Source organism: Crinia signifera, chromosome 4 (genome assembly GCF_055691185.1).
Source record: "Crinia signifera chromosome 4, ASM5569118v1, whole genome shotgun sequence".
NCBI lineage: Eukaryota > Metazoa > Chordata > Amphibia > Anura > Myobatrachidae > Crinia > Crinia signifera.
Window position 1 is genome coordinate 260,544,190 of NC_139220.1, and position 14,210 is coordinate 260,558,399.

The window sequence follows — 14,210 nt, forward strand, 5'->3', positions numbered from 1 at the left end:
AATTCCTGCACACACACCAAAGATAACCATGGGGAACACTAAATATTATAACCTCTATTATCACTGAATTCTCTGGAAAGTTATGTGTTTCTTCACATTCCGTGTCATCTGCTAAGACCCTCCCACTCTCAGAGTGTCTCTATAAAAACTGGAGCATCCTGAATAGATGGCCTCTGCCAGAGGCTTAAGAGCACTTACCCTGGTAATCAGGCTGGCAAACTGCAGGTTCCGTGAGTGGGAAATGTTGAGTACGGTACTATACGCATTCTCCCCTCTGTTTTCCAATGTCGCCTCCAAGGCCACTCGCCTTCTGCTTCCTTGAATGATGAAGACAGAATTGTCGAAAGAGTGCTTAAAGGCAGTGCAGTCGGAAGCTGATCTTCTGAGGACGTGCTGGCAGTACTCCCTGAGAGCAGAGCAGAGAGTGTAAGAAGGAAGATGACCCCACTACCAAAATGTACTGCACGGTCATGATGCAATAACCTGTTGTTATAGTAACTAGTAAGAAAACAAGGCATCACATGGTGCACAACAGTAGCAACTAATTAAGGTCTCATTTAAAGTTTCCTTTGCAGCTTAGAAAAGAAAAGCCAACACCTTATAGATTGTGGGCTAGATTCTCTAAACTTCAAAAGTGATAAAATGGAGAGTGATAAACCGCCAGCCAATCAGCTCCTGCCTGACATGTCACAGGCTGTGTTTGAAAAATGTCAGACAGGAGCTGATTGGCTGGCTGTTTATCACTTTTGAAGCTTAGAGAATCTGGCCCTGTAACAGGTAACAGCACATCGATCTGTATATAATGCATATAGGGACAAATGTATTAAGCCTTAAGTGGAGAGTGATAAAGAGTGATAAAGTACCAGCCAATTAGCTCCTAACAGTCATGTTGCAGGCTGTTTGAGGAATGTTGGTTAGGGGTTGATTGGCTGATACTTTATCACTTTCAACCGTATCACTTGTTCAGGCTTAATACATCAGGCCCAGGTTACTAAATAAGCAGCACTCAATGGGCCTGATTCAGACCTGTTTGCTAGGCTGCGTATACTGATAGCCTAGCGAATAGGCCAGCGCCGCCCCGCCGAACACCCGCATCCCCTCGCTAGCATGCGAGGGGATGTGTACGAGAACACATCCCCTCACCACCGTCAAAAAACAGGGCAGAATTCAGGTCTGAATTGGCCCCAATGTGTAGCAGTAAATTGAAAGAATGATTGAACGCTGTAAAGCATATGCTGGAGTCACATCTGTGTTTCTCCGAGTCCTGACACATAATCATAAAACCGTGCACCTGTGTCAGTACTGTACAAAATACATTACTGTGCTGTTTCCAGAGTTCATAGAGTATTTTCCATTTCGGTCCTTAAATTTACTTGTGAAATGACACATTGGAAGATTGCTCTTAGGAAACTATAACATAAGCGAAAATACTAAAACTATCCACTGAAAGTTTTATTAAAGAGAAAGCTCAGTAAATGTAAAGTACCCCAATAACTGATAGGTGGTAGAGTTCCCCCTGCCATTCCGCCAGCTGGGGCGGTAATAGGGATGTTGGAGGCCAGGGTTGTTTCCATAGTGTAGGAACTTTTACATACATGTTTGTGAATCAATCACGTTTGGTTTTCATATGGGATAAATTAGTTTATTAGGTCTGTGGCCCATTAGCTAAACTCTGTTTCTGTCACTGCTGAGACCCATTAAATAAAGGGAAGGTATCTCATCCAGACATAGGAGGTCCTGTATGTAACTCTATACTCCCCACATCTGGCCATGTGCTACGCTGTCTTATTGTTAGCGTGCAGAGGGACTGATGGAAACGGTTACATAACACTGGCGTGCGCTCCGTAGCTCCTGCTCTGGGTTAGTCAGACCATCAGGAATTAGCATCCCAATGAAGGGTGCGATTCATCTATTCTGTGTACTTAATCAGTAAATGGATAATGTAATATATCATACACACCAAGCCATGGGCCTGATTCATAGATGTACATAGTACATAGTTGCGGACACAGCTGCCAGTTAACCCCTTCAGTGGTGGTTTCTTTTTAGGTAGCGCTTCCCACTGGGCGAGTTTTTCTTTTTAAGAGGGAGCGCTCCCACCACTGTCTCTCCTGGGGCCGGGCAGCGCCGCTGAGCAGTATATCAGCCGCTGCCCAGCCCTGCCCCCCGGCAACCCAGCTGTGTGTGGCGTGATGCTACAAGGTCACGTCGCACACAGCCGGGAGGGGGGGGGGGGGCGGGGAGGCGCGGCCGAGCAGCCGGAGCTGGGGAGCACTGAAGAGTTTAGCGGCACTGCCCAGCGGAGACAGCGGCAATCCCGAGAATTTTCCGGGTTTTCCAGTCTGGGCACTGAAGCATAGCCTGGAAAATTCTCTGGAATGTCAGGGAAGGGGTTAATATACAGGGGTTGTGTGAAAATATGCAAATGTCAAATCCGCCATGGATTTGTATTCAGACGCCCATTGGACTACTAAGACAACCGCCAGACGCACAAATCGGACGATAATTGACCTTCTGAGTAACCCTATAGTCACACAGCATGGCCGCTGACGTAAGGTGCCATTGCTCCTGCACGCAGAATGGAATTCACTAGCTGTGATACGCCCCCAAAATAGTCATGATGCGCCTGTGTTTGAGTAGCCGATAACCTGTTACCCCCCACAAATGTCCATGCCTGTCAATCACTTTGCAAATTAATCCCCTTTGCAACTGCCATTGCAAGACCATCCTGGCACATACACAGTGCGACATATATGCATGCTCCACTGCGTACAACCTCAACATACTGTATCACCCATCACTGAATAAGGCCCCATATGTATGAAAAACACACAAGCTGTTTAACACACCCAAGATGATCAATAATAAGTCGTTTTCCCAACAAAAAAATCATTAAACCCTGATGATGTGCCATAAAAAACACCACATTTTTCCAGATAGTTCAAGAATAAAAATAAATACATCTAGAATTTTTCCATGCACACTGTGAATTTTGGTTAGCAGGTGTTATGAGCTATAGGAATATAGTGATAGAATGATTTTGGGTGAGAAAGGTCAAGATGGTTCTATGAAAAGAAGGGTACAGACAGACTGGGAATAAAGTAGTGTTCAGAAAAATTAAAAAAAGGGTGAAATTTGATAGGATGGGAGATTCAGAAAGTGAGAGTTTTGGTAAGAAATCTCCAGGGTTTTTAAAGCAGCAATCACTTACAATTCACAATCAAACTGGTTTTGCAGTGTAAATGATTGCCGCTTTAAAAAAAAAAAAAATTGGGAGATTTCTTACCAAATCTTTCACTTTCTGAATCTCTCATCCTATTAAGTTCCCCCCGAAGTGTCAGTGAGACAGATGCAGTCCATGTCTAGCCTGGCGTCACTGTGACATACCGTGACTTCCTATTGGAATTCTTACCTATCAGATGTTTTCTCCCTCTGGGACTACCAGACCAGACTGTGATTAGCAGAGATTCTGCTTCTATATTAGCTTCTATGGGTTGCAGCCAATGCAGTCCATAGGAACAGGTGTTTTGCACATGTGTATGAAGCACCTCAGCTTCTTTGATAGTCCTGGGGGCCTGCCAGATCCATCACAGGTGCCAAAAACCGGGGCTGGCTTTCCTCATTGAGCACAGAGGTAATGGCCCCTCCTCCCCTAAAGGTTAGTAGGAGCCGCCCCTGATAAGGACATTAGGAATAACCATGGAATGAAGTGACAATAGAAATGTATGAACCTACTGAACCAGTAGAAGCTAAGTTTATAGTGCATAAGTATTAGGGATTCTAAACTTATGCCCAACGGTTGATACATCTGGCTCTAAATCGCTTTTAAAACACCCCTACATCGCTCCCTGTGTAGGGGCCATAGTGATACAGAATATTGATTACATCTTGTAATATTGCCAGGCAGGGTCATGATTGAAATACAGGAAGGTTTATGTGAATGGTTTGGAAAGTGTTTCTATTGAAAAATAAAGTATTGCAACATGGACGGGCATTCTATACACCTCTTGTTGCCACCCGTATTGATTGTGAGCCATATGTTCTAGAGGCCCCATTCTATTTGCTCACACTCACAGTGCAGTCGGGATATCGTGTCTCACATCCAGGAAGAGGTCGGGTACACAGCGCTCATCCTGGCTACATCCATTCCAAAACGGAACCTGAAGCGGGAGAGACAGCATCATCACAAGACATCCAAGCAACAAAATAATGACCATTAGGATTCCATTCTCTGTGTACAGTTGGAAGGGTATATTAAGGCTGCTCTTGTCTCTTGTTACATCATTCTAGTTGCTCGTAATGAACATCACAGCCCCACATCCCTGGCAGCAATCCCTATACAGGACAATCTGCTTTGTTTCATTTCTGTCACTAATCCCCCCAACCACCCCCATGTGTGGAAACAATTGCCAGAATTGGCACATACAGTAATAAATAAATGGTGGAAAAATTACATTTAGGAAGAAAATAATCAATTGCAGATATGTACATACTGAAAGAGAATTGTGTTTTAAAAAATGCCAGGGGCTGATCTTCACTTCTTCACATTGCAAATTAAAAACCAATGACACTTTGCAATTATGTTATTTCCCCATAAAAATGTAGGGTGATCGCTAAAAGGTTACTTCCACTCTGAACTTGTAATTAGGTGAAATCAACTCTTATCAAATGAATCTGCCTGACCCCCATGGACTCCATGTCCCACTGTAATTCAGAATGACTGTAATATGCTAATAGATTATTTTTCTTGCCATACAAGGAGTGTGCGGTACCTAGGAAGAGTAGGCCGAACCTGACTGTCCACTTGTGAACTGCAGCCTCTGACTAAAGTTCTTGTGAAATGTCAGCTCACAGATAGGGTGGCAATGTCGGGATTGGCATCCCTAGTCACAGCATTGTATGTAAGTAGCACTGCACACCATACTCATGTTCTCTTCCTTACATACTCATTGTGGAGCTCAGAGGCCACTGGAGAGCCACGATCTTCTACAACTGCAAGAGTGATCTGCAAAAGAGTATTGACCGACTGCGAGCTGCTTTTGGGGATGAAGCACCATCCAAAATGACTGCGTTAAGAGTGGTTAGCAGAATTTCAGCAACCGAGACAGACGAGGACCTTCAGCCAACCTGTGTATGCAGTTACCGAGGACAACAATGTTGGAGGTGTGGGTGGGCCAGAGTTGAGGTGGATGCCAGGATGACTATGGCCCAGTTAGAGAAGGAGGTAGGTATCCATCTGCTCGATACTCCCTGAAAAGCTTGGCCCGAGCAAGGATATTATATGCTGGGTGCCCCATCAGATAACGTGAGAGGAGAAGGAGACTGGGTTGACATGGTGCCACAACCTGCTGGCCAGATTTCATGGTGGTTGTTTAAACTCTGTCAGGGATATCATCAGTGGCGATGAATTCAGGATCTACATTGACAGATACCAAACAACTGTTGGCCCAGAGGTCCCCAGTTCTGATTTGAGGGCAGCATGGCCAAGCAGATTGTGGCTGTTTTTGTGGCCAAGGCCAAGTTGGTGCTTCGGGGACACACACAGCTGATCACTGTGGCCCGGTTCCTGTACAGCTTTCTCTGCCTAGGAACAGAGAAAGCTGTGCAAAAGCTGTGCAAAAGCTACCAATTCACAGCTGAAGCTGGCGATATTATCACAGGGCCAAATGCGATTTTGTTTTCACTTTTTTCTTTTTAGTACATTTGGCCAGATCACTTTCCCAATGTAACTATGGGAATTTTTTTTTTTAATTAAAGGGTTTGGAGCATTTTTTTCCCACAAAAACTGCTCTAAAAGCCCTTTAAAACATTCAGGTGAAACTAAAATAATGTGAAAAGGGTGTGAAAACCTTTTTCACATTATTTTAGTAAAAATGATGTTATTAAATGGGCCCCTAATTGTGCACCAGGAAGCTTATTGCACACCGACAATCACTCCCCAAATCCTGCACTTTTTATGCGGTCCAGGGAAGCAGGCACTTATAAAGAATCAGGGAAACTTCAGCCTTGCTTGGAAGATGTACTATTTTCACATCATATACTGCGCTGGATTGAATCAGCCCCTTTATGATGTACTTAAAGGTGGTTTTTCATACTTTACTATCCAAGTGAGCATAGAGTGAGAATACAATAGTGTGCCAAGTGCAGCGAGGCACCGTGTCCCGAAGTATGGTGAGCACAGAGAGCCATGTGAGGGGACGTGGTAAACGTATTTGGTGTACATGTCAACATATGTCGACCAAAAAACACGAGAAAAACACATGTTGACCATATTCATGTCGACATAAAGCTTGTGTCGATCTTCTGTCAATGTTGACCTAGGGTATGTCGACCATTCTTAAGTGTTGACCTTGTCACTCTCGACCATTAGTGGTCAACCTAGTGACTGTTTACCTAGACATTGTCTGTCATCTATACCGTAAACGACAACACATGGTCGACATGCATTAGGTCGGCAGGTACTAAAGTTTGACAGTTGAAAGGTTAGCTTGACAATTGTCAACACACATATGGTCAACAGAAATTATTTGTTGTTTTTTTCATAAGGCCCTATGACTAGTAAATGTCACCTGCGCTGTATGCAGTGGTAGTGGAGGGAAGCACCATGCCCAAAGTGTGGGGAGGGAAGCACCCAGTGAGGGTACACGTTCCTACAAATTTGGCTTACATATGGTTAAATATAAAAAAAGCCATGATCAAACAGAGGTATTTTAGGGGAGGGAGATGGCGCTAGGCTAGTGTAATCATAATCGTTCTTAAATATTTATCCGTGATTTTTCTAAGGGAAGAACAGATTAATGCTGTGTACACGGTGAGATTGACATTAAATTTTGACTATATAGTCAAAATTGTATGCAGATCGCACAGGTTTTTTTACCTTGCGATCAAGATGCGCGCTCCCCTGGCAGCACAAATCAAAACCCAGATAGACAGGGCGGCAATGACTATGTAGTGCAAATCTAATGTAGATTATAAGAATTGTATGTAAATAGTATATTTAAGATCGGTTATGATTACACTAGCCTAGCGCCATCTCCCTAATACTGCTTTCACATTGCAGAAATGGGTAATGACACAGTATTCTTAAATGGGACTTTAAAACGGGTCAGAGCCTTGAGACCTTTCACATTGCAGGTGAAAACCGTTTTAAAAATCATTTAATACCATTCAAACATTCAACCCGTTTAACCCCCAAGGGACACGTTTCAAGCCATTGAAATAGAGCTGTTCAAACTGCCCAAAAAACGACTTTAAAACGTGTAGGACTCTGCTTTTTAACTGTGTTGAAATACCGGTTAACTTTAACCGGTAAATCAACTTTGGCACTTTCACATTGCAGCCTTAAACGTTTTAAAATGGAAAAAAACGGCAATATACCGTTTTAAAAGTGCGATGTGAAAGGGGTATTAAATACCTCTGTTTGATCATTTCTTTGAGACATAAGGGAATATTCCCCTATTGGCAAGATTGAGGCAGCCTAAGTGTCCGATTTTTTGCCTATCCTTCTATAGTTATTAAAAAAAAGCCATGTTGACCATTTCCATGTCGACCACATGGTGTCTACCTATCAATTGTCGATCTTTTAATCCACACACCCTTCTTCTGACAGAGAGTTATATACAAAGGCTGTATGCACAGTGTTTTCAGCTTTGCTCTTGTCACTGTCCCTGACCCCTCCTAGTTAGGAAACTGATATATTCCAGAATTGGGCAACATTTTAATACATGATAGAAAATTGAATTTGGAAAGAAAATAATCAGTTGCAGAAGCCGGATTTGTGTTGCAATAATTTATTCCCTATATAAGCAATGTGCAGAAATTTGTAGCTCTGTGTGATTGTATGGAAATGCTCTCATCTGAGCAATATAACTGTAATAGGGGATATACAGGGCCAGCGCCACCACTAGGGAGCTCTAGGCATTTGCCTAGGGTGCCGGCCACTGGAGGGCGGCATTTGGAAGCAGCTCTCCACCCTCGATTGGAGCTAGGTGAGCGGTGCCCGGTGCCAACCACCCCCCCAACTCATCACCCCCTCCCCCCGGACTTAGTGGCGGCCACCGCAACAAGCTCCTACCGCTGCCCCCACTCCCTGACTCTGCGGCATCAAGCTCCCATCACCACCCCCTCCCCGAACTCAGCGGCGGCCGCCGCATCAAGCTCCTACCGCCGCCCCCACTCCCTGATTCGGGGTTGGTGCCCGTGCCTGCTTCACCCCCCCCCACACACCTGGATTTGGTGGCAGGCGCCTCATCACCTCCCCCCGGGGCTGTGGCACCTGCCCTGGGGATATAAGACATTGTCTGTGTGCTATACCACACCCCTTTTTGGCAGATTACTGTTACAAAATACTTGACAAATTCAGGAGTACAGAATAGGAAACAATTTGGAAAGCATCAAAAAATAACTTCCTAGTGAGTCAAAATGATAAATCCTCAGTCACTGAATAGGAAATACAAGTTTTAGTGATTTGGGTCTAGTGTCCAGAGGCTACAGTGGAAGAGGACTTTAGATCAGTAAAAGGTGGTGACCTGACTCAGAGAGTCCCGTTAATTACGTATTTAGGGGGTGATTTAGGTTCACTAGCAAAGCACATTTGGTTTGCTAATGGACAGTTAGATTTTTGTTGCATTATTTTGTTTCTGTGCAGGGTAAATACTGACTGCTTTATTTTTACACTGCGATATACAGTGCAATGCGGTGCACATGGTTTTGTCCATTAGCAAACCAAATGTATTTTGCGAGTGAACCTGAATCAGGCCCTTAATCTCCAATGTTTTATGATCTGCACATTACGCCATGCGAGGCCACATGCAGTGCCCCAAAAGCTGCTGCATGACTGACATGCTGCTGACGTTGGGAGCTTGTCAGCCCTGTTTTCTGGGCCTGCTAAAGCCAGTGGCTGTATCCAACCTCACTGGCTCCGGCGGTGTGATTCCACCGGAAGGTTACTCATGCAACTGACCTGCGCTTTATCTTTGGACGCAGCAATGGATCACAGAAGCCTGCGGTTGGTGTCTATACTTAAGACACCTTTTGCTGATTTTGTAGGGCGAGGCCCTGGGCAAAGCAATGCAGTGGGTCCCCTACACACTCATTCATGGGATCAAATTAAAAAATATATCAGAACTTGCTTCTCCTGTGGTTCCGTACCATCTCCCTATATGCTTTCATACAGTGAATGGCTGTCAGCACTCTGATTGGTGGATAGCTCCAGCCCATATCTGCCTACCCTCCCGGAATGACCTGGACGTTCCCGAAAATCGGGTCCTCCTCCTGACCCCCTGGGACAGGGACGTGCAGTCAGGGGAGGCAGGGGAGGCAGTGCCTCCCCTGTCATTAATGATTAAAACGATACAAAGAAGATTCTTATGACACATATTCTGTCTCATAAGTATATTCTTTATATTAATCTAAACATTTTCAATGCCACATAATGTTTCAAGTGATTTCGGAGGCACCGAAATCAATGCCTCCAGCTGTCTATTACAAAATGCTGGGAGCAGAGGGCGTGCAGGGGGCGAGGACAAGAAGATGGCTGTAAAAGCCCATGAAAAACCTATTGGAAGCGGCACCGCTACAGGTGCCGCAGTGACAGGGACTAGCTTTCAGCCACTATATCAGCACGTCCCTGTCACTGAAACCAATGCGATTGGGCACCGGCAGGACTGACAGTACATCCAACTGTCCAGTGACAGAACTCCAGCTCCCGTTGGACCCCCCCCCCCCCCCCCCACGATCACTGACAGCAGCACACTTATCCCCGTTCCTAAAGCCATGCTGCTGTCATTTAGGTTTTTATTCTTTTTCTCACCGAAGCTGATGCTGATGCTGTCCCTCCTAGAGTCCCAGCCACTGCCCGCGCAAGAATAAAGCCGCCCGCGCCGGGTGCAGCAGGCAAACACAACGGCTCCTGCACACGAGTCGCAGTGCAAGAGAACACCAGTGGTGGACAGCCTGCACATGGAGCCCAGCAGCAGGAGATCAGCGGAGCCCAGCAGCAGCGGTGACTGACCGGGGGCGCTGCCCTGTCTACTGATATTAGTAAGTATTAAAAGCTGCTGTAGGGTGCGGGGAGGAGGATCACTGTGGAGGCTACTGAGGACTGGGAGTGAAGGAGCCCAGATTAACAATGCCTTGGGGGTCAAAGAAAGGAGTGACTGAAGTTTGGTAGGGGGAATTGGAGGGGGTGAAATGAGCCTGGATGTGGGGTAAACGTTAAGCAGGTTAAAAAAATAGTGTTGGGTGGGGGTGAACATAGGAGTCTTATTGTGGGGTGTAACTTGTAAGGGGCATTTTTGGTGTTTTGGACATAAAATGGTTGTCAGTGGCATAACTGGGTGTGACACAATGTGTAATTGGCATTATGGTATGTGGCATCATATGTAAAGAGCATTACGGTGTGTGTGTGTTGTCATATGTAATGGGCATTACGGTGTGTGTGTTGTCATATGTAATGGGCATTACGGTGTGTGTGTTGTCATATGTAATGGGCATTACGGTGTGTGTGTTGTCATGTGTAATGGGCATTACGGTGTGTGGTTTTGGCCGGGTGCCTCACCAGCCATTAACCTCACCACACGTCACTGCCCTGGGAAGGTGGACAAATCTCCCACATGCTTTCCGGAGCCCCCTCACCCCTTTGCCTGCCAAGATAAATTCTGGAATTTGTGCCTTAAGGGGAAGAGGGCGGGGTTAAAATAACACAAATCACATAATTTCAAGTCATTTTAGCCCTGCCCCATCCCCGGAGATCCGTGAATCACATAGTTTTTTTTTGTGTGGAAAGGGGCGGGGCTTAATCACATCAGCCTCCTCCTTGCGTACTCCCCTAACATTTAGCAAAGTAGGCAAGTTTGCTCCAGCCAGCCACCAATAGCATGTTGACAGCATTTCGCTGTCTAGCTTTAGGCTGGGGAGGCAGGTGAAGAATGCTGCCTGGTCACTCTGATTGTGTGACCACCACCCACAGCTGCCTAAAGGCCCCAGAATTGAGGGGCCCTGTGCAGCTGCCCAGTGTGCCTATATGTTAAGGTGGCCATGTGATTTTGTATAACATGGCACATCCGCAGCATACAAAGTCACCGTTGGCTGTGCATTAACTTCCACCTCTGCTTCATCTCAAATATTTATTTAAAGAGAACTTTTATTCCAGAGACCTGCAGGAGATGGTGGGAACATTCAAACACACTAAATTATTATTATTAAAAAATATATATATAACAATATAGTTATATAGTTTCTAGAGAATTTTTTTTGCAGAATTAAAATATGGATCTGATTCTTGGAAAAAAAATAATGAATGCACCCTGGAATTTGTTACTGAAGATTTGCGACAATATACGACTTTTAATGTCATTCTTTGCCTTATTCCAAACATACCATAGCCTTGAGAGATGTTGGCCAGCCCTCCTCCAGTAGAGGTCCTTGCTCTGGAAATGCTAGGTCGTACTCCAGGGAAAAGGTGATTGGCTTTACATAGTCCGCTGTATCCTGCAGAGGAAAGGTCACATTTAATAAAGAACATGCTGTAAGAGAGCTATTTGAGGAGGGGAAGCCCAGAGTTTTATGGGTGTCCCCGTTAAAATGCTGGGCGTTCCCCCGAGAACTCAGGCGCGGCAATGCCTGCTTGGGGCGGTTGGCTGACATCACATGATGTCAGCGACCCCAATTTGGCGATCTACAGGCATCTGAAAAGTAAGTATGGACTCTTATGAGAGCGAAGGCTGAAGTAATCATTCCATTCAACCATCAAATGGTTTCTCCTCCTTTCGGTCACATTTGAGGGGATGCGTTTGCGTACATTCATGCTAGCGACGGGATTCGGGTGTCGAGGGGGTAGGCGTTCAGTTGGGAGGTGGGCGGAGTTTACTGTTTGCTAGGATGCAATTACACGCAGCCTAGCAAACAGGTCTGAATCAGGCCCTTTATCTCTCGCCACACATTGAGATGTAGACTTTCCTATGACTGTCTAGCTTGCACTGGTAGATAGTATAGTATTGTACCTTTAAACAACCCCAGTCTGTGTGTTCTATCCTACGCCATGTAGATAGACACAGATGTAGCCGGGCGCATCTTTGCAGGGGATGGCGATTCTACCGCCATCCTCCACCAGCGGCCAGCTACCGTGGCAACGGAGCTTGGCGGGGGTCCCCGCTGCTTCCTCCTCCGTCGCCGCCGGTCCCCCTCGCCGCCCCAACCACCCCAATTCCCCCAAACTGGGCAGTGTCTACCTGAAGCGGAGATGGGCAGGGAGACGCTGCACAGCCGCCATGATACTGGGACGCGCGTGCGCGTGGGATGCACGCGCTTCCCAGTCTCTATCGCCAGTGCTCGCCAGTGAAAGGGATCTGGCGAACGCATGGCAAAGAATGGCGGCGGCTCCATCTGTACGTACACATGCCCCGTAGCTGTATAAAATGAACTATTAATACTACTGTATACTAATGCAGATTATGTCATGGGGATCAGCGATTCATTTGGGATCATGACTTTGTTCCCTCAATAAGTAAATAATGGTTCCACAGTGCCAGAATAAACCCAAAACCCCCGTGTCACACTCACCAAGACATGGAAGTTGAGCTGTTGGCACTGGTTGTGCCCACTTGTGGCTCTGATTGTTTTAATGAAGTGCTTGTCTCCGCCAATGTCATCAATAACAGCGCGGGGCGTGTATCTCCGCTCATCAATAGTGACGTTGTATTTAATGGCTGGAAACACATAACGGACATGAGCAATATTACCTGACATGTCAACAAGATGGAATACTAATCTTATTGCAACCTGTCTTTGTTGTATTCTGTATGACATCATCATCTATTATAGCTAGTGCCTAGTACAGAACCCCTCACATGGGCCCTTATTCAGATCTGATCGCAGTATAAATGTGTTCTCAAAATGGGCAAAACCATGTGCACTGCAGGTGGGGCAGATGTAACAGGTACAATGGTTGACAGGTACAAATGGTTGACAGGTACAAAAGTTCTAGATGAAAATGGTCAAAACCAGTGGCGCTACAGAGGAGGAGCTGCAGCACAGTTCGAAATTCAAATATGGGAGCCACACCCACTCCCATCAACTGCCATTCCAAACTGACTCACTGGCATTTGATGGGGATATTTAAATTTTAAGCTGTGCTGCAGCCCCAACTCTGAAGACCACCACTGGTCAACACCAAAATGGTCATCCTAATTTTTTTGGGTTATCTTGTCCCAAATTTAGGATCTGCCCAATATGAATCGACCAATAGGGCGTCGACCATTTTCATGTCAACCTTTTTCTCTAATTCAGGAGGTAAAGGGGTAACTGTTTTACAGAGTGCAACAATAATGTTTCCACAAAGCAAAAAAGTAGCAGTAATTGCTGTATGACAGTCTGTTGTAGCATTGAGCCAGGAGAGAGCAGTGTGACTGACACCTATGACATGAACCAATATAAATACATTGTTTGGGGTAAATTTACTAAGATGAGATAAGATTACTAGGTCTCATTTTTTTTCGCACCTTCTAGAAGATAATAGATAGAATCTGATTGGTTGCTGTGGGCAACATCCCATCTTCAATAGAAATCCCATCTTAGTAAATGTATCCCTTATTGTTCCACCACAAAAAAACATTCAGTTAAGAATCATTATATCAATTGGGGTGTTATAAAAAATGGCACTGACCCACACTCTGCCCATAGAATTGGGGCGCTTTAAACATCGGGGCGAAACAGATGAATGCTGCCATGCAAGTGGCTTCTCGCCCATTCCTGTGGCACTCTTTACTGAAAATGTTGATCTTTGGAGGCTCAAACCTGATGGTGGCATTAACCTGTATAATGCTGCGACTCCTGCCAGGTAGAACACAGAAGGGTCAAAGGTTGCTAGCCAAGTAACACATAGTCAGCATCAGGGGACAGAACCCCAGAAGAAAGAAGACTGAACATAGTGTCAATAAAAGAGAAAATAGAGGTCACTATGAGATTTATATTAGGTAGTCTATACAGTAGACTATGGTTCCTTCTATTCCATGGTGTAAGGACCAGCGATGGCTCCTACTTACATTTGGAGGCTGCCGATACCCCCATTGCCTGGAGAGAAGACAGCCGCCAGCACTGGGACATGGCACCTGCTCAACAGATCTGGCAGGTGCCAAGAATGGCGCAGTCACCACAGTGTGACTGTACATGCTTAAAGCCCTGTCTTCTATGGACTGCAGCCCATAAAAGCC

General features: G+C 45.5%; 1 protein-coding gene across 5 annotated transcripts in view; it reads right to left on the reverse strand.

Moving 5' to 3' along the window:
- Positions 1–14,210, reverse strand: part of ITGA11 (integrin subunit alpha 11) — a 100,470-nt gene that overhangs the window by 23,336 nt on the left and 62,924 nt on the right. For all 5 annotated transcript variants that reach the window (XM_083184390.1, XM_083184388.1, XM_083184389.1 and 2 more), the window contains 5 exons: positions 13,664–13,830; positions 12,562–12,707; positions 11,380–11,490; positions 4,075–4,160; positions 199–406 (listed from right to left, as the gene is read on the reverse strand). In XM_083184390.1, the coding sequence (XP_083040516.1) occupies positions 199–406; positions 4,075–4,160; positions 11,380–11,490; positions 12,562–12,707; positions 13,664–13,830 (718 nt within the window). The remainder of the gene's footprint in view (positions 1–198; positions 407–4,074; positions 4,161–11,379; positions 11,491–12,561; positions 12,708–13,663; positions 13,831–14,210) is intronic.